Below are 18,099 nucleotides of genomic sequence, written 5' to 3'. Positions count from 1 at the left end.
AAAGCCAAGAATTTACAGGAGACCCCATGGGAAACAATTTGGGGATCATCTTTACATTGAGACACAGAGACCGAGCCCAACGCATCCTCAAATCTCTTTTTTGACACACAGCCCAGAAACCAGGAAGAAGAGAAGACAGGCCAGAAAGGAACACCGCCGTTAAGAAAGCGACAGATGAGGTGGTAAGTTCCAGGTACTTTCCCAGCATCACTGGGCAATCTGAGTAAAGCTGGACTTGGCATCTCCTTTTCCCACGAGCTTTAAATGGATGCTTCATTATATTCTATTATTGCCATTTTCTTTAATACCACTACAGAAGCAGGTCTGAAAACATACAGAAACAGCAAATGCTTACAGCGCCGAGGCGTTACTTTGAGAAAACTCCTCCCTGCTCTGCCTCCCCCCTTCCAGCTGAACTCTTCACACTCACAAGACACAGGCACGTCTCCTGCTTCTCCACAGGAGTCAGGGTCGTGCTGAAGCCAGCGGCCACAGCACACGGCCAGTTCTGTGTGCGCTCGTCCGAGGCGTTCCCAACCTCACGCGCTGTCTAGGGCAATCCTTAACCAATTTGCTACAGGTCTCTCGCTGGCAGTTTTCCACTCAACAGCCTACCTCAGTCATCTACCCCTTTGGAACGTGTGTTATACTAAGCAGATCTGTAAGAAAAGCAGCTTTAAACACACGTGTAAATAAACATTGATCCAGATAAAGCACACCCACTCCCCTCTGCCCAGGGCCATTCCCCTGTGTACCTGGCAGCCTGAAAAATCTAACACCCTGTACGGGTCCCACTCGTTGTTCCAACCCAAAGCATTCATGCAATTGCTTTAGCTACACCTTGAGTAGTTACCGTAGGCCCTCAGCCCTCAAAGGCCAACGCTGCCACCACTGAGGGCATCCTATGACCCCAAGTGTTCGACAGAGACTACACCAAACCAAGGGCTGGCTATTTCAGCAGGAAGGTGGGAAATTGCAAGCTTGCATCCTTGTGGCCCGCCCCAGCCTTCCCCCAGTATCATGCTTTAGCCGCAGTAGCTCATCTCCAGCAAAAGCCACCAACTTCAACAGAGGTTGTTTATATGGGCTTAGCGCAGGTCAGGACTTCAACATCTCACTGGGGAAAAATGTTTTACCTTTCCCCCAGCAGAAGGAACTCCACACCAGCAGCAGTCTGAAACAACAACAGGACTTAGTCACCAAGGCATTTAGATAAGCTGGAGGCAAGCCTGTCACAAGCACGCGCTCTCTTCAAACGTCACATCAAACAGCAAGGAAAAGGGCAAGAAAAGGCTACCTTACGATGGGAGGCTTCGCTCATGTCTAGAATCTGGATAATCTGGGGTCGCCGCAACTCCCGAGTGCTGGCCAGCCTCTGCTTGGTGGTAAGAGACATCTCCTTCAGGAGGGCAGAGGGAGTCAGCTGAAATGCAAAACACCAGCAAGAGCTACAGAACTGCCTTTATTCAGAAAGGCTTTTCTTCTTCAAGAGCCACCGATGAATAATTTGTGATCATAGCCGCTAGGATAGTCCTGGAAGTCCCATAATTACCTGTTGAAATATTTACCATTAGTAAATTAATGATAGAGAGTGCAATACACATGCTCCAAACAAGTAGCTTTGTCCCGTTAGCTTCTCCTTCGTGATTTGATGTGACATGTTGGGGGTTTTGCTCTTCGGGCATTTGTTTCCTTTCCAGTTTGGCCGGAGTGAGCCAGTGACCTTTGAAAAAGGTTGGGAGGAGTTACCAGAAATCCCTTAACTCCACCCTTGCACAACGCTCACAACCACCACACATGTGGAGATGTCACTGCTGGGTGAGTCAGGAAAGCAGAAAATCAGTGTTGTGCCAAGACTGAGGTGGAGAGGAATGGCTCCAAGTTTTAGTTATCTCTTTTGAATTAGCACTTGTTTTCTCTGTTTGGGCCTCCGAGACCCCTCCACAGAAGTATGCAAAGGTATCTCCTCGACAGAGCTTCAGCACCAGGTCATCTTCAGCCAAGTGAGCTCTGGTCAGCGAAGGGCTGTCTGAGGATGGGGAGGAGGAATTGCCCTGACTCCGCTGCTGTCTGCAGCGCTGGATCTGTGCTCCACACGGGATACGGGACAGAACAACTGTTTTGGAACCCGTTCCATCTGGGACCAGCCATACCTCTCGAAACCTTCAAGCAGAGTTTGAGCAGCCCACCACGTGCCCAGCTGCCTGGAGGGCAGGTATGGTCAGAGCAGCGCTGGCAAGCATCCCGAGGTGACAAAACGTTACTGCCCACACAAAGGGGGCGGAGAGAAGCACACGCTCACGCTTCAGCTATTCCGGTGCAATGCCCGGTACGTTCATTTAAATGGCTCCAGTGGCACATCCAGACACAACTCTGGACTTCCCCTGAAGCAGCACACAGTCCATCCCCTACCGCACCATGGTCACCACCTCCGACAGAAGCATGGCAGCAGAGAGACGGGGAGGTGGTGTCCAGCTTCACAGTGCTGCCAGACAACAGGAGGGGCAGGTAGAGGAAGGACGCGGGGGCAGTTTCCAGCCTTACACAGCTCCTACCTGGCCGCAGCAGGTACTTACAGTTGCAGGCTTCTCTGTCCCTCTGGCTAGCTTCGGCTTACGAGGCACTACCACTTGGCTCGGGAATCTACCAGCCATCCTGGAGGACCCCGTGAACCAGCGGGGCTTTCCAGTGGCCATGCCTCAGTTGACCTGCAAGGAACAGCAACGGGACTTGGAAAATCCAGCATCCCCTTCCATGGCAGACCCAAAGGAGACAGCTGTGTCTCCGGGCTGTGGCTCCTTCATAACTGGAGAGCAGCCGGCATCCCCACCCTGTTTCATAACTAGACCATATTTCAGTGGCAGAGTTAAGACTGATAGAAGTAAAAGCCCAGAACAAACACTCCAAAACAGCCTTTTGCTGTGGGCGCAGTCCCACAAGCCACAAACACACATCAAAGACTGCGGCCACTTCTCATCTTCTCCCCCTCTTCCATGTATTTTGGAACTATTTGCTGGAATTATTATCCAAATCTCTATTAATACCCAAACTGTCCTTTATTACTCTTTAAAAGTTTTTTGGTGGGAACAATGTCACTTCACTGCTTCATTTTGCAAAAGCAGCTGACCCGATGTGACTTTGTGCCTGACCCTACTAAGTGCTCAGACTATTATGAACAACCTTAAACCCAGGGATCGCTGCTGCCCCAAGCATCAAAATCAGACTGCTCTCCTACTTTGCAAACCAAACGCCCATCCTTTGTGCAAGGAGGTTGGTGATGTTTTTAACTAAGGGACCATAGAGTTCAACACTCTGATTAACAACTATGGTTTCTCAAAGCTAATTTGGTTAGGTTACAAAACTTATCCAGCAAATATGACTCCTTCCAGGCATGAAATTACCATGCCCAAGAGCCTTTCTCCATGGAGAATGAGGGCCTTATTTTTTTCACTTACTAACACCCAAACTCTAGGCTCCCTACAGGCATGAAAAGCTGTAGCAGCAGAAATAAAAGCATGAAACCATTAAAGTCGCATGAGCAATTAGCTCAAATAGAAATACAACAGATGTGACAGCTTGGCCACTTCAGGCTATCCTAATGGCAGTTCCTCTCAAGCATCCTTATCCTGCAGGCAGCATGGCTTAACAGGTCCATGGGCCATCCTTCTTCTATCACCAGCCTGCTGACAACCTCCCCATCTGTCTCTCAAAAAGTGGGTGTGCAAGAAAGGGAAAGAAAACACCCCCAGAAAGTGGGTCTCAAGCACCGACAAAAGTCAAAGGTGAGTATGTACAGCATTTACTAAGCACTACTTTGGACGAGAAATCGTTTCCCCTCCCTTTCTGGCTAACTGGACCAAGGAACAGATGGATGTCCCCACCTCTTTTTTTTTCTGGGACTTGAAAGACCAGTGGCCTCAAACCCAGCTCTACCCTAAAATTATTTTACATCCTGACAATAAGTAAAAAATCACAGATCCTACCCCCTCCTGCTTCCTCCTGTTCCACATCATTTTTCTTCATGTGGACTTGCTGTACACAGCTAGACACCATTCTATGCAAAGACCACCATTCCCTTCCCCTCAAGTTTGACCCGCATCCTGCAAACGAGGCAATACTTTCAGCTCATTACTCCCGAAACAGCTACAGCATTGCGCATGTTCACGGTACCAGGCCCTTCATAGTTTCAGGGAACAACAGGGTTGCCATTTCCTTTTGTCCTTGCCGGGAACATGAGAGAACAGCACGGTCCTACGGACACAAGGGCATGCTGCAGCTGGAGCTCGGATTGAAAGCCAGAAATAACTATTCGTTAAGAGAGAAATCTAATGGGGATGATACAACACTAATCTGGGTATCAGTGCTTTATTACTGGGTCTTGAGAGTAACTGGATTATTTGTTTCAATTTTCTAACTGTAATTTCACTTCACTTGAAACTAATCCTGCTCATCATGCCCACACCAGTTATTTCCAGAGGGCTTCCAGTCTGCATGCCCCCATACCAGTCCAGCAGCTTCCCCTACCCTCTAGCCCCAGAGTTAGGCACTTCCACAGCCCCACTTCCCTGGAGCCTGCAGGGACCAGCCTCCTGCATTAGGAGGAAAGCAGCAGAACTAAGAAAGCAGCCACATTCTCCTGCGGGGGCAGGACAAAACAGCAACCGCAACACAGCCCACCTCCAGCCACCACCCCTGGCTGCTGCACGGGGAGCTCCATCTTCCCCACCTCAGAGAGCCCTTCACCCCCCCCAGAAATTAAGGACAGACTGCAACTGCCCCTCTGCTCCAGGCTCAGGGCACAGACGGCTCGGGCACCTCGACTGTGGGTTCAGAGCATGAACGCCCCAACCCTGGGCAGGGGAACCAGCTGCGCCAGGACACAACAGCTACCATCACCTCAGAAAAGCAATGAGGAAATATACCCAGGGCTGGGGTACAATTCCTGACGTGTCTCAGGAAACCCACATGTGCCAGAGCAGGGTGCCAAGCTCCAGCCCCCTCCCCCACGCTCCCTTTACTCCAGTACCTACTACTATGTACTGCTCTGCTCTTGTGCTGTGCCTCACATGGCTGCCAAGGCAGGGTGAGAAGCAGCAAGAGAATTCCTGCCTGGCACCTTCTCCAGGGGAGCAGCACTGCACTTTGCCAAGGTGAGGTTTTTTGGCTCTGCATGATTTCAAATGTGAGGGGTCTGTTTTCTCACCACAGAAAGCAGGGAGCAGAAATATTGTGCTGTACCTCACATGGCTGCCAGAGCACGGTGAGAAACAGCAAAACAATTCCTTCCTAGCATCTTCTCCAGGGGAGCAGCGCTGCGCTTTCCCAAGGTGATTTTTTTGTTCTGTGAATGATTCCAAGTATGAGAGGTCAAATTTCTCAGAACAGAATGCATGGAGCAGAACTTTTGTGCTGTTCCTCTCATGGCTGCCAGGGCACGGTGGGAAACAGCAAGAGAATTCCTACCTGGGATCTTCTCACCATGTCCTTGCAGCCACGTCAGGCACAGCAGAAAAGTTCGGCACCCTTCTCTCTGTGGTGAGAAACTGGACGCCTTTACATTGGCAATCATGCAGAGCCCCAAAGAGTCACCTTGGCAAAGTGCTGCACTGTCCCCCTGGAGAAGGTGCCAGGCAGGAATTCTCTTGCTGCTTCTCACCCTGCCCTGGCAGCCATGTGAGGCACAGCACTAAAGTTCTGCTCCCTGCTTTGCGTGGTGATAAAATTGACCCCAAAATTTTGCACTCATGCAGAACCAGAGCTGACCTTGACATAAGTGCAGCACTGTTCCCCCCTGGAGAAGGTGCCGGGAAGGAATTCTTTTGCTGCTTCTCACCCTGCCCTGGCAGCCATGTGAGGCACAGCACAAAAGTTCTGCTCCCTGCTTCCTGTGGTGAGCAAAACTGACCCTTCAAAGCTGCAACCGTTAAGAGCCCAAAAAAGGCACCTTGGGAAAGTGCAGCACTCCTCCCATAAAGAAGGTACCAGGACAAAATTTTCTTGCTGTTCTCACCCTGCCCTGGCAGCCATGCGAGGCACAGCACAAAAGTTCTGCTCCCTGCTTTCTGTGGTGAGAAAATGGAACCAAAGTTTGTGCACTCCTGTAGAGCCAAAAGAAAAAAATACATCTTGGGAAAGTGCAGCACTGCCCCCCTGGAGAAGGTGCCAGGCAGGAATTCTCTTGCTGCTTCTCGCCCTGCCCTGGCAGCCATGTGAGGCACAGCACAAATGTGCTGCTCCCTGCTTCCTGTGGTGAGAAAACTGACCTCTTTTCAGTGGCAATCATGCACAGAAAAAAAATAATCACCTTAAAGCGCAGCGCTGCTTACCTGGAGAAGATGCCAGGCAGGAATTCTCTTGCTGCTTCTCACCCTGCCCTGGCAGCCATGTGAGGCACAGCACAAAAGTTCTGATCTCTGCTTTCTGTGGTGATAAAATTGATCCTTCAGAGTTGCAATGGTTAAAAGCCCAAAAAATCACCTTGGGAAAGTACAGCACTCCTCCCATAAAGAAGGTACCAGGAAAAAATTCTCTTGCTGTTCTCTACCCTGCACTTGCAGCCATGTGAGGAACAGCACAAAAGTTCTTCTCCCTGCTTTCTGTGATGAGAAAATGGACCCAAAGTTTTTGCACTCATGCAGAGCCAAAAGAAAAAATATATCTTCGGAAAGTGCAGCACAGCTCCCCTGGAGAAGGTGCCAGGCAGGAATTCTCTTGCTGCTTCTCACCCTGCCCTGGCAGCCATGTGAGGCACAGCACAAAAGTTCTGCTCCCCGCTTTCAGTGGTAAGAAATTTGACCCAAGCATTTTGCACTCATGCAGAACCAGAGCTCACCTCAGCAAAGTGCAGCACGGCTCCCTGGAGAAGGTGCCAGGCAGGAATTCTCTTGCTGCTTCTCACCCTGCCCGGGCAGCCATGTGAGGCACAGCAGAAAAGTGCTGCTCCCTGCTTTCTGTGGTGAGAACATTGACCCTTCAGAGTTGCAGTCGTTAAGAGCCAATAAAAATCATCTTGGGAAAGTGCAGCCCTGCCCCCTGGAGAACATGCCAGAAAGGAATTCTCTTGCTGCTTCTCACCCTGCCCGGGCAGCCATGTGAGTCAGCACTAAAGTTCTGCTCCCTGCTTTCTGTGGTGAGAAAATTGACCAAAACCTTCTGCACTCATGCAGAACCAGGGCTCACCTCGTGAAAGTGCAGCGCTGCTCCCCTGGAGAAGGTGCCATGAAGGAATTATCTTGCTGCTTCTCACCCTGCCCTGGCAGCCATGTGAGGCACAGCACAAAAGTGCTACTCCCTGCTTTCTAAAGTCAGCAAAATTGACTGTCCACAGTTGCACTGATGTAGAGATAAGACTTTCTTACTCAAAAGCAAAACCCAAGAAACCACGTACCCCTGGGAACCCCCTTGTCCTTCCGTGTGGCTGGTGACTTCCCATGGCTCTTCCACAAGGCAGGACAGATAACCACGAATTTGGAAGCCCACGTTAGTTCAAGTACACTTAGTCCTCTGACAGTCACTACTTATGGGCCAGCGGTCCTCTCACCCCTCCACAGATCTGCCTGTTAGTCCTCTAGCAGTCATTCCCCATGGAGGGACCACAAGTCCTCCACACCTACCCACCAGCTCACCAGAAATGAGTCAGACCACGCCAGAAGTGACACTGCCTGACCTGCAGGAGATCTATTAGACCACTAACGATGGTTTCAAGACAGAAAAAACACCACCATCCACCAGCACAGCAGAAAAACCACCAGAAGAAACTTCGTACACAAACCAAAGGCACCCATCCGTACCGTACAAAGGAAAAAAAAGCTGAAAAAGGCACTCTCCACAAAAAAAACCACCACACAGATCACAAGATAAGATAAAAATGCCATAACCCCAGGAACACAGGGCCAACAAACACAGATTCTGTCCATAACAATAACACACTTTGACACTAACTCGCTTGACCTCTGGCATACCATAACCTTGTTGCCACCAAACCCCAGCACACTGTAGCCCTAAGGCAACACAAAATGGAACACAAAGTCCCTGGAGATCTCCGCCAGGGCCTTCAGGTGCTCCCTGACCTCAGGCATCACAACCTTAAAGTGAGATCAAGATGGAGGCACCAGGACAACACCGCCATGCGTCTTCACACCCTGGAAAAGGGCCTGAGATAAACGCTCCTGGGCAGAGAGGCTGAGGCACTCGGAGGCTTTGAGCCAGCCCTCCACCACCACAGGGCTTCAGCTCATCATTTCTGTGTCAGAGCCACCAGGCAGGTGGCCCCATCCTCCCTGAGAGACCGCTCAGGGCACCTGTACCCAGCTCCAGGGGGCTGGACACACAGCCTCGGATCCATGGGGGGAGGGGTGCTTTAATCCTGGGAGCAGGATTTCTGACAGTGCCCCTGAGGAGGAAAGCCTCCTCAGGCCTGGAAGCCTGAGAGACATCCCTGCGCTGCTCCACATGTCACCAAAAGCAGGGGCTGAGGAAGGCTGCTTTGGGGCCCGTCGAGGGAACCAGCTCCCCTGGGCTGCTCTGCGGCCACCGGCTGCCGTTGCTGTCGCGCGGGTCTCAGTGCTGCTCTGCAGTCGGCCGTCACCTCCCCGCGGGACACTCCCCAGCGCAGCACACGTCTGCACTGGCTCTCCCTGGGGACAAAGATCACAAGCGAGGGATGGGCTTGGCTTTGCCCCCAGTCCCAGGCTGCCCCCAGAGAGACCTGCCACCCCCCGCCCCAGCTGTGCGATGTGGGCACCACGTACAGCTGCAGCTGTGGGTCAGGGCAGCTGTGGGCAGGGGGCAAGCCCCGTGGCGGTGCCCCCGGCGCTGGCAGCAGGCAGAGCTGGGGAGAGCGAGGGGCAGCCCAGGGCAGCCGGCAGCCGGCGGCTGGGCCCGGCAGGGTGCAGCACCCTCAGCAATGCCCGGCTCCTTGCGCCTCGGCCCCAGGGCTGCAGCGCAGGGCTGGCCCCAGCCGGGGCTGGGCTGGGAACAGCCAGGCAGGGCCCCTGGCACCCCGGCACGCACCTGCTCCCTGCGTGGGGCGGCCTGGTCCTTTGCAATCGACCCCGTGGCACCCAGAGAAGGGCCCTGCCCTGGGCCTGAGCCATCGCTGCAGGGATGAGGCCTTCCTCGGCGTCCGTCCCTCAAATCCCTCCCTCCGGCCCCCACGGTCCGTCCCTAAAACACTTCCCCTCGCCCCCGGTCCCTGCTGGCCCTGAAGGCCGGCCACAGCACTTGGTTTCAAGCCTGAGCTGGTCATGTCGTGGCTGTTCTGGAATGTGGTACAGTGAAAGGAGAGACTGAAATGGCAAATTTTTCCCCCCAGGGCGATCAAATGCTGGCAGAGGTTGCCCAAGGAGGTTGTGCAGTCTCTGTCCTTGGGGATCTTCAAAGGCCAAGGGCACACAGTTCTCTGCGACCTGCTCGAGGCGAGCGTGCTGGAGCAGAGGGCTTGGCCCAGAGGACCTCCACGGGTCCCTTCCAACCCCCCCTCCTGTGTGGCTCTGTGCTTTGCTTTTCCTCCTAAAGCCCCTCAGCTCAGCCCCGATGCCCGCTGGAAAGGGTGCTGGGGCAAGGGACCATCCCAATCTCCTCCCCGAGGGTCCACCCCAGCACAAGCGCTCCCCACTCCACAAGACCCTATGGCAGACACAGTCAGGAGAGGGAAAAGATTCTTTTATTGTCAACAGCAGCTGCAGGGGCCCAGGAGTCACAGCTGTTCAGCCGGTGAAAATCAGTCGGCACCTGCAACGACAGAGTCAGAAAGCTCTGATAAGCCCCCAGAGGCAGGAAGAGGCAGGATTTGGTTCCCCCCTCTTTGGGGGACGCTGTTTCCGAGGAATTCCTCATGGCCCAGAAGGGACAGCTCTTGCTGGCCTCCACTCGAGGCCGGCTCCGGTGCCTTCTCCCCAGGGGTGATGTCCCTAGGGAGCTGTGCGTGCGCAGGGATGCTGACAGTGCCCCTGTGCCGCGCAGCAGGGCTCGACGGGGAGCCCCCGGGGAGCTGCCGTGGGGCTCATCCCAAACCCTGCTCAGCACCAGCCCTCGCCGGCCCTTGCCAGCCAGCTGGGCTGACTTAGGGCCGTGTTCAGGGCTGGGAAAGATGGGCAGCAGCGCGTGGTACGCACCTGGCCTTCCTGACATGCTGCAGCTTCCTGCATTTTCTCAGGTTTGGGTCCACAAAATCGCTTCCTCTCTTCTCCGTTTTATTTTTGCTGTGCTGTCCCTCTCCTCTGCCCAGGCTTCTTTTCTCTTCCTTTTCCTTGACTTTTCCTTCTCCTGGTGGGAGCCTGCAAACCTTTCCATCCCACAGCGTGATGAGATGGGGAAAGCCCCAAGCCCCTGCAGCGAGCTCTCAGGTCAGGCAAGGGGAGCTCTTCCTACCTGGTTTCCTGGGGCAGGCTGGTCAGTTGTGGCAGGCGTGCCAGGGACTCTGCCGTGCCCTCGGGGGTGCCTGGAGGCAAATCTGGAGGTGCCTAAACCAGAAACTTGGGAGGTAACGGGTGGCAAGTGACAGCCTGGGGTAGTGAGGGCCTGACTGCCAAATTGCTGTATGAGCTCTACAGAGGAGATGCTGGTTTGCATCGTGCACATTTTGCACAGTCCAGCCAACGCAGCCTAGACTTGATGAAGCTGCGACGGAGTAGGATTTGAGCAAAAGCCCTCTCAAGGTGGCAGCTACTCCTTTCTGTCCTTTTGTGGGTATTTTGTAGCTATGTTTTGTTTGATGAAGCAGATCATACTTAATGAAGTGCATTCCAGAAACAGCCTTTCCAGTTTTCCTTAGCACGCACCACTCTGGGGGGAGAGGAGGAACCCCAAAGGCACAAGAGAGCGGCTGCCAGGAGGAGGCCCAGCGGCTGCTTGGCCTCCTGGGAAATTACTGTCCCACCTGAGACATGTTGCCCCAGCGTCTGTGGAGCTGCCGTACCTCTGCCGCTTTGGGCCCTGCCCCTGTGTCTCCCCCAGCTCCGCTGTCGATGCCCAGCAGAGAGGCGGCTGCATCCAGAAAGGCTTTTGCTGGACGCTGGGTCTCTGCTGTGCCTGCAGGGCCACTTTGCTCTTCGCACCGCAGCTCTGGAAAGCAAAAGCACGTGCAGCAGCGCGACTTCTTGGAAGTCAAGAACACCTAAGCAAAGCCCAGCCGAGCCCTACACCACTTGTCTCGTCAGCGTTGAGGTTTCTGGCATCCCAAGCCCCAGTGTCTGTGACAAGCCTCAGTCCCGCCTCCTACCTGTGCCCCGGTCCATGGGTGCTGGCACCTCCTCGGCTGATGGAGGGGAGAGGCCGGCCACCTCCTCCCCAAAGATGTCCCCGCAGTTTTCAATGAGGAACTCCACCAGCACGTTCACCTGCAGACATCAAAGCCTTGGTCTCAAGCCAGGTGCCTGCAGACGTGTCAAGCAGCCTTTCCCACTGCTGACCCTTCGTCTGCGCAGGCGGCTGCGGCTGGGGGTTGCTCTTCCAGGCACCCAGCCCACCAGCACTGGCCCAAGGAGGAGGCAGCCAGGGACCTCGCAACAGCCAAGCTCCGATGGGCCGGGAAGGCAGCACTGGCTGCTGGGTAGGGCGTACCTTCTCGGTCACCGCCAGCATGGCCTGCAGCGGGAGCAGGTCCTCGTTGGGTGGGCTCAGCAGGTTGGGCCCGACGCAGATGGCCAGGTTGCTGCAGCTCATTCTGCTGGTGGCTGCGTTGTGGCCGATGTGCTGCAGCAGGGCCATCAGCCGCTTCAGGAGGAGGAGGTTGGCCGCAGGCAACTTGTCGGCCACCCTGAGGGAAGAGGAAGACAAGGCTGATGAAGCAGAGGGTGCCCACAGCCGTCCCTGCAGCTGGCCCCAGGTGGGTGGGAGCCAGCGGCCGTGTTGCACAGCTTTGCAGCTGCCCGAAAAGACAGCTTTCTGAGGAGCCCGTGCCTTTGCAGGCAGGTCCCAGAACTCTCCCGGTCCCTGCTCACCAGGCAGGCTGCTGCCCACACTTACGCTTTCAGCTCCTCCACCTTGGCCTGCTTGCTGGCCCTCTCCATGGCTGCCATCCAGTCCTCGTAGAGGTCGACGACGAGGAGCTTGGTGGGGATGCTTCGCAGGAAGTCCTGCAATGCCAAGGGCTGCAGGTGAGCCTTTGAACGCTGCAGGCCAGCCAGGAGCTCCTCCAGCTGCACGTCAGAAGTGCTCACCTTCAAGATGACGGCCAGCAGCAGCGCAGGCTGGCTTCCTACGTCGATGTCCTTGCCGCGGTCCAGGGCCTCGCGCAGCTGCCGAAGTTCTGTCCCACCGGCAGCTCTGCGGAATATCCCCTCCGTTGCTGGTCCTTGCTGGCGCAGGACAGCCACCAGCTCCTGCAGGAGAGGCAGGAGGCCACTTGCTTGGCTGAAGAACCAAGCGGTGGCAAGGACCAGAGCACTGCCCCAGACGTGGTTGCCTAAGCGCCACAAAGGGTCTGGGACCAGAAGCAGGTTCTGGGGGTGCAGAGTCCAGTGCCCTGTCCCCGCAGCTGCTGGGGACACGCAGGCCCTCTCCAGAGCAGCCGGAGGGAGGGCTGGGGACCCCGTCTGTCCAGGCTGGCTTACCTGGATGGGCCGGGGCAGCGTGTTGTCCTCCCCACAGAGGGCTGCCAGGGGCTGCCCAAAGAGCGCCCTGCTGCAGCTGGAGCCCGCCTGCCCTGGCGCCTGGGCAGCGGCCGGGGTGCGCCGCAGGGCGAAGGGCCAGGGCAGCCCCATCCTCCTCCTGCTGGTGCTGCTCCTGCTGCTGCTCCCTCCTGCTGCAGAGGAAAACAGAGTAAGACACCACCAATGGAGACCCCAGGCCAGCGGTCCCAGCGCCTGCCCTGCCCTGCGCTGCCCTGCCGGCAGCACGGTGCTGTGTGGTGCGGCAGGATGGGCAGGGAGGCAGCAGCTGGAACCGCGGCTGTGGCTCGGAGGTGTTGACTTAGAGGCTCTTGAGAGCCATCGTGCCACGGGGTCAGCCTGTGCCAGCCTTCGCCCTGCCCTCCTGCAAGCTGCGGGCAGCAGCAGAGGCTCCGTGTCCCCGCAGAAGCATATCCAGCAGGCACTGCCCAGCAGTTGTCCTTGTCCGTCCAGGTGACATCCTTCCGTGGGCTGCCCAACCTGCATGGCGACACTCGGGGACAAGTGAGCACAGCATTGCAGGAGGTTGCCTTGCTTTCCCAAACTCACCTGGTGCGGGGCAAAGTCCCCCTGCGTTTGCAGATGGGGCCGTCGCAGGCCCTTGCTTGGGATGAGCCTGCAAGAACCAAGAATCGGGCTGTGCTTGGAGAGCAGCCCCGCAGCAGAAAGGGCCACCAGCAGCCTGAGCGCGGCAGAGCTGGGACCCTCTGCCCTCCCGGGCTCTCTTCCCCATGTGGCAGGGTTCCTCCCAGTGTCACCAGTCAGAACGTGCTGGCGTGCTGCTGGCTTCCCAAAACTCTCTGCTCCCTGAGTGGCACCATCAGACCCTCTGTCCCTCCCGCACAAGCTCACCCCAGTCCCTGCGCATCCCGGCGCAGCCACAGGCAGGTGCAAGGCAGCCATTCTCACCTCTGCCTGTGCCTCCATCAGCCTCTCCAGGCTCCTGGCGCGCAGTGTCCTCCACTGGGCAGGAGAGAAGGAGGGGAAGAAGGTGAGCAGCCATGGCTCTGCTGCTCGGCTGCAGGAGCAGTGCTTGGGGACAGGGCCCAGAGCAGAGAGACACTCACGGCGTGGCGGCGGCTCAGCTCCCTCTCCAGGAGCTTGATGGATGTCAGATGGGTGACGCGGGCTCCCGTGCGTCCTTCTGGTGTCCTGTGCACCGGGAAGGGAGAGAGCTGGGTGAGCCCCAAGCCGTCTCTTGTCTCTTGTCAGGCAGCTGTGCCCGAGAGCTGCTCGCAGCCACGGGGGCACCTTCCCCAGCTGGGGGCTGTGTTCCCCCATCCATCCAGCTTCTCCTGGAGCATCCCCCCGGCTTACCCCAGCAGCGTGGCCACCCACAGCTCCTTCAGTGCCTGGGATCTACAGATAGAGAGGAGAGAGAGCGTCAGGCCCTGCTGCCCCCAGCCCTGGGCAAAGGTGGGTGCCTGCACAGCCCTGTGCTGTGGGGCAGGACAGAGGCGCTGTCCAAGCCCTGGGTCGCTCTGTCCTGCCTGAGCGGCTGCATCTGCCCTTCCCTTTTGGGGACGAAAAGGTGACCAGGGGATGCAGGATGGGGAAACATCCCACATCCCTCCCTCCCTGCCAGCGAGCTGCCTGCTGCCTGCCCAGCTCTGCACGCAAGGCAGAGGCCTGTGTTCATGGGATGGCGTGGGTACGGCTGGGAACCTCTGCTGCCCGACCACGACTCACCCAAAAGTGGCGATGCAGGAGCCGGTGGGCCAGGCGAGGATGACAGAGGTGCTGTCCTCATCGGTGCCTTCCTCCTCCTCCTGTCCATCCTGCCCCGCAGCCTCCTTCCCGCTGCTGAGCACCCACAGCTGGTCCAGCGCCAGGCGGAGCTGTGGGCGCAGGCTGGTGCCGTGTCTGCAGAGAGCAGAGGCGGGCACTGAGCTGGAGGGGGGCTCCTTGGGCTGGGTCCCCACGCGCAGAGCCCTGTCCCCCACCTGCCCTTGGGACGGACGTTGGTGCCTCCAGCACCGAGGGGCCGGGGCCTGGGGCTGGTGCCAGGGTGTCCCTGGGCCGGGGCTGGGGGCAAGGATCTGGGCTCTGAGGGTCTTACCGCAACTTGGCGACCACCAGTTCCTCGTGGAGGAGCAGAAGGCACCTCTCGCTCCTCTTGCGGCCCCGGGTCAGCCGCACGTCCGCGCTCAGCACCGGCTCGGCGTCGCTGAGAGCCTCCCTGCAGAGCAGAGAGCGGCGGGCATGAGCAACGCCAGTGCTGCGTGGCCCAGCTGTGCCCGCGTGTCCCCGAGCCCGGGGGGAGCCCACCTGGAGCCGCAGCAGCAGCTGGCCTGGCCCATCCTGCCCGGGAGAGGAGGGCCCTGGCCGTGCAGCGAGGAGGGGGCCCAGCCGGCGACGGCGAGGCTGGGAAGCGGGGTGCTGGTGCTGTGGCAGCGCTGCTGGGCCAGAGGCTGCCTCCTGCCAGCGCCGCTGCGTGCCAGCACGGCTCTGCCCTGCTGCCTGTGGTGGCCGTGGGCTCCCCGTGACCAACGGTCTGAGCCCAACGGAAAGTGGGCGGGGCCTGCGGGGCGGGGCTGGGGCCCTCTCCAGTATGGCCGGGCCTGCCTCGCCCCGGGGAGCCCCGAGCAGGACAGGGCAGGGGGCAAGGGCCACCTCCCTGCGCCTGCGGCCAGCGCTTTGCCCTGGGGTTTGGACAGGGTCCTGCTCGATAAAAGAAGCCGTTTTTCCTAGAGGTGACCGTTGTGGCCTGAGGCAGACTCCTCTTGGTGGAGGCCGGCCTAGCGGTCGGAAGGCCTCTGGCACACAGGCCGTGCCAGGCCTCAGGCCCCAAGGCGCTGGAACTGGAGCAGGCCCAGCAGGAGGAAAAACTTCCATTTTTACCAAAAGACGGGGGGACTAGCAGCAGTCAAGAGCCGCTCGTGTCCTGCCAGGCGCCACAGGGAAATGAAATGTGTGGTGAGCTTCGGCAGGAATTGTGGTGCCCCTGGAGCACCACCCTTGCTTGGGAAGGCTTTATTCCACCTGGGTGCTAAGGCTTCACCCTTGGCAATCAGGGCTGGATGAGCGCCACACAGGAGCCCCTGCCCGGTTAGCCATGACCTTCACCCAGCCGGTGGCCGACACGGCCAGGGGCGAGTCTGTGGGGTAGGCCGTGACCATGGCAAAGAAGGGGAAAAGTAGTCAGCTTTTGATGGCCCGTGTCTCGTTTCACTGTTGACCCTAAGCAATGCCTTGCTTCAAATAGAAATGATTCAGAGAGTTACACACCCGCCCTGTTCAGGAAAAATGCAGGAAATCAGAGACATCTAGCAAATTCTCTTGTGGCTGTTGTACACTGCAGCAAGAAGCAGCGTGGGTCCAGTGGCTAATGCTGGAAGGGGAATTCAGCACTTCTGGGAAAGGGAGATAAAGGCACTCTTGTGGGCCAGGCTGGGATTGGAGAGCCTGGGTGGGTGTCTGGGGTCCCAGCTTTCCCGCAGTGCTGACTGTGGTGCCTGCTGCTTGTTCTTCCCTGCAACGCCGGTTGCATCCACCTGCTGGGGCTGTGCTTGGGAAGGGCTCCGGGGGTGAGCAAGCCCATGGGAGAGGCCTGGGGAGAAGCTCTTCTCCAGAGATCTACCAGAAACTGTCCAGAGCATCCGAGAGGATGCTCTGTATGACAAGGGAAGGTGCCCGTTGGTCCAATGTATGAGAGCCTGCAGGGCTCCCATCAGGGTCCTTTGACCTACCCATCCTCCAGCCAGCAATCCAGGTGCTGGGGGGTCCCATGTAGGTCTCCTGAGGTACCCTTTAGCCCCGGGCAAGGTGTCGTGCCTCAGTGTGTGCTTGCAGGGCATGTTTCCTTCCTGCTGACAAGGGCGGAATTGCAGTTAAATGCCCCTGGGCGATCCCGAGCCAAGCAAACTTTTTTCTATGGGTCACACTGCTTTGCAGTCCATGTGTGTGGTTCAGCTCCTGCATGGGAGCTGAGGACACGAGGTGACCTAGCTCGGAAGCTGGCCACTCTTGCTCCAGGCAACTCCAGTTGCTTGCGTTTTCCTTCAGCTTCCCCAGCCTGATCATCTCCACTGTCACCTCCTCCCTGTCCTACAAGAAGTATCCCTATCCCAGCCATTAGGACAGTGGCACAGCACTCAGAATCCAGATCACTGGTAGAGAAGAAGGACAGAGGAAAGGAGACGTTCTCCTTTGAAAGAAATCCTTCTTTGTCCTCCTTTAGCTACTAGTGGATGAAAAAAAGGGGGACAGAATTTCAGGCCAGCCACAGCACTGGCTTTCAAGCCTGAGCTTGTCATCTCATGGCTGTTCTGGAATGTGGTACAGTGAAAGGAGAGATAGAAATGGCAAATTTTCCCCCTCGGGGCGATCAAATGCTGGCAGAGGTTGCCCAAGGAGGTTGTGCAGTCTCTGTCCTTGGGGATCTTCAAAGGCCAAGGGCACACAGTTCTCAGCAACCTGCTCGAGGCGAGCGTGCTGGAGCAGAGGGCTTGGCCCAGAGGACCTCCACGGGTCCCTTCCAACCCCACCCTCCTGTGTGGCTCTGGGCTTTGCTTTTGCCCTGGCGGAGATCTTCAGGGACTTTGTGCTCCGTTTTGTGTTGCCTTAGGGCTACGATGTGCTGTGGTTTGGGGGCAACAAGGTCAAGTATGTCAGAGGTCAAGCGAGTTAGTGTCAAAGTGTGTTACTGTAATGGACAGAATCTGTGTTTGTTGGCCCTGCGTTCCTGGGGTTATGGCATTTTTATCTTATCTTGTGATCTGTGTGGTGGGTTTTTTTTGTGGAGAGTGCCTTTTTTCAGCTATTTTGCCTTTGTGGGGTTCGGATGGGTGCCTTTGGTTTGTGTATGATGTTTCTTCTGGTTGTTTTTCTGCTGTGCTGGTGGATGGTGGTGGGCTTTTCTGTCTTGAAACCATCGATACTGGTCTAATAGATCTCCTGCAGGTCAGGCAGTGTCACTTCTGGCGTGGTCTGACTCATTTCTGGTGAGCTGGTGGGTAGGTGTGGAGGACTTGTGGTCCCTCCATGGGGAATGACTGCTAGAGGACTAACAGGCAGATCTGTGGAGGGGTGAGAGGACCGCTGGCCCATAAGTAGTGACTGTCAGAGGACTAAGTGTACTTGAACTAACGTGGGCTTCCAAATTCGTGGTTATCTGTCCTGCCTTGTGGAAGAGCCATGGGAAGTCACCAGCCACACGGAAGGACAAGGGGGTTCCCAAGGCTACGTGGTTTCTTGGGTTTTGCTTTTGAGTAAGAAGGTCTTGTCTCAACATGAGTACAACTGTGAACGGTCAATTTTGCTAACTTTAGAAAGCAGGGAGCAGCACATTTGTGCTGTGCCTCACATGGCTGCCAGGGCAGGGTGAGAAACAGCAAGAGAATTCCTTCCTGTCACTTCTCCAGGGGAGCAGCGCTGCACTTGTCAAGGTGAGGTATTTTTGGCTCTATACGATTGAAAATGTGAGGGGTTAATTTTCTCACCACAGAAATTAGGGAGCAGAACATTTGTGCTGTGCCTCACATGGCTG

General features: G+C 56.6%; 1 protein-coding gene and 1 pseudogene across 1 annotated transcript; both read right to left on the bottom strand.

Moving 5' to 3' along the window:
- LOC130153738 (hydrocephalus-inducing protein homolog) overlaps positions 1-2,703 on the bottom strand; it is a 66,659-nt pseudogene extending 63,956 nt beyond the window's left edge.
- Positions 2,704-8,000: 5,297 nt separating this feature from the next.
- On the bottom strand, positions 8,001-15,731 carry LOC130153737 (T-cell activation Rho GTPase-activating protein-like). Its single transcript, XM_056349004.1, has 9 exons — positions 15,613-15,731; positions 14,671-14,790; positions 13,950-13,970; positions 13,679-13,763; positions 12,555-12,614; positions 12,162-12,323; positions 11,968-12,077; positions 11,563-11,758; positions 8,001-8,084 (listed from the first exon to the last, which is right to left on the bottom strand). The coding sequence occupies exons 1-9, from the start codon at positions 15,729-15,731 to the stop codon at positions 8,001-8,003; spliced, it is 957 nt and encodes a 318-aa protein (XP_056204979.1).
- Positions 15,732-18,099: the final 2,368 nt, after the last annotated feature.

This window comes from Falco biarmicus, chromosome 8 (assembly GCF_023638135.1).
Source record: "Falco biarmicus isolate bFalBia1 chromosome 8, bFalBia1.pri, whole genome shotgun sequence".
In the NCBI taxonomy this organism is placed as follows: Eukaryota; Metazoa; Chordata; class Aves; order Falconiformes; family Falconidae; genus Falco; species Falco biarmicus.
The sequence above is the reverse complement of the archived record's forward strand: the minus strand, read 5'-3'. Positions and strand labels throughout refer to the sequence as shown.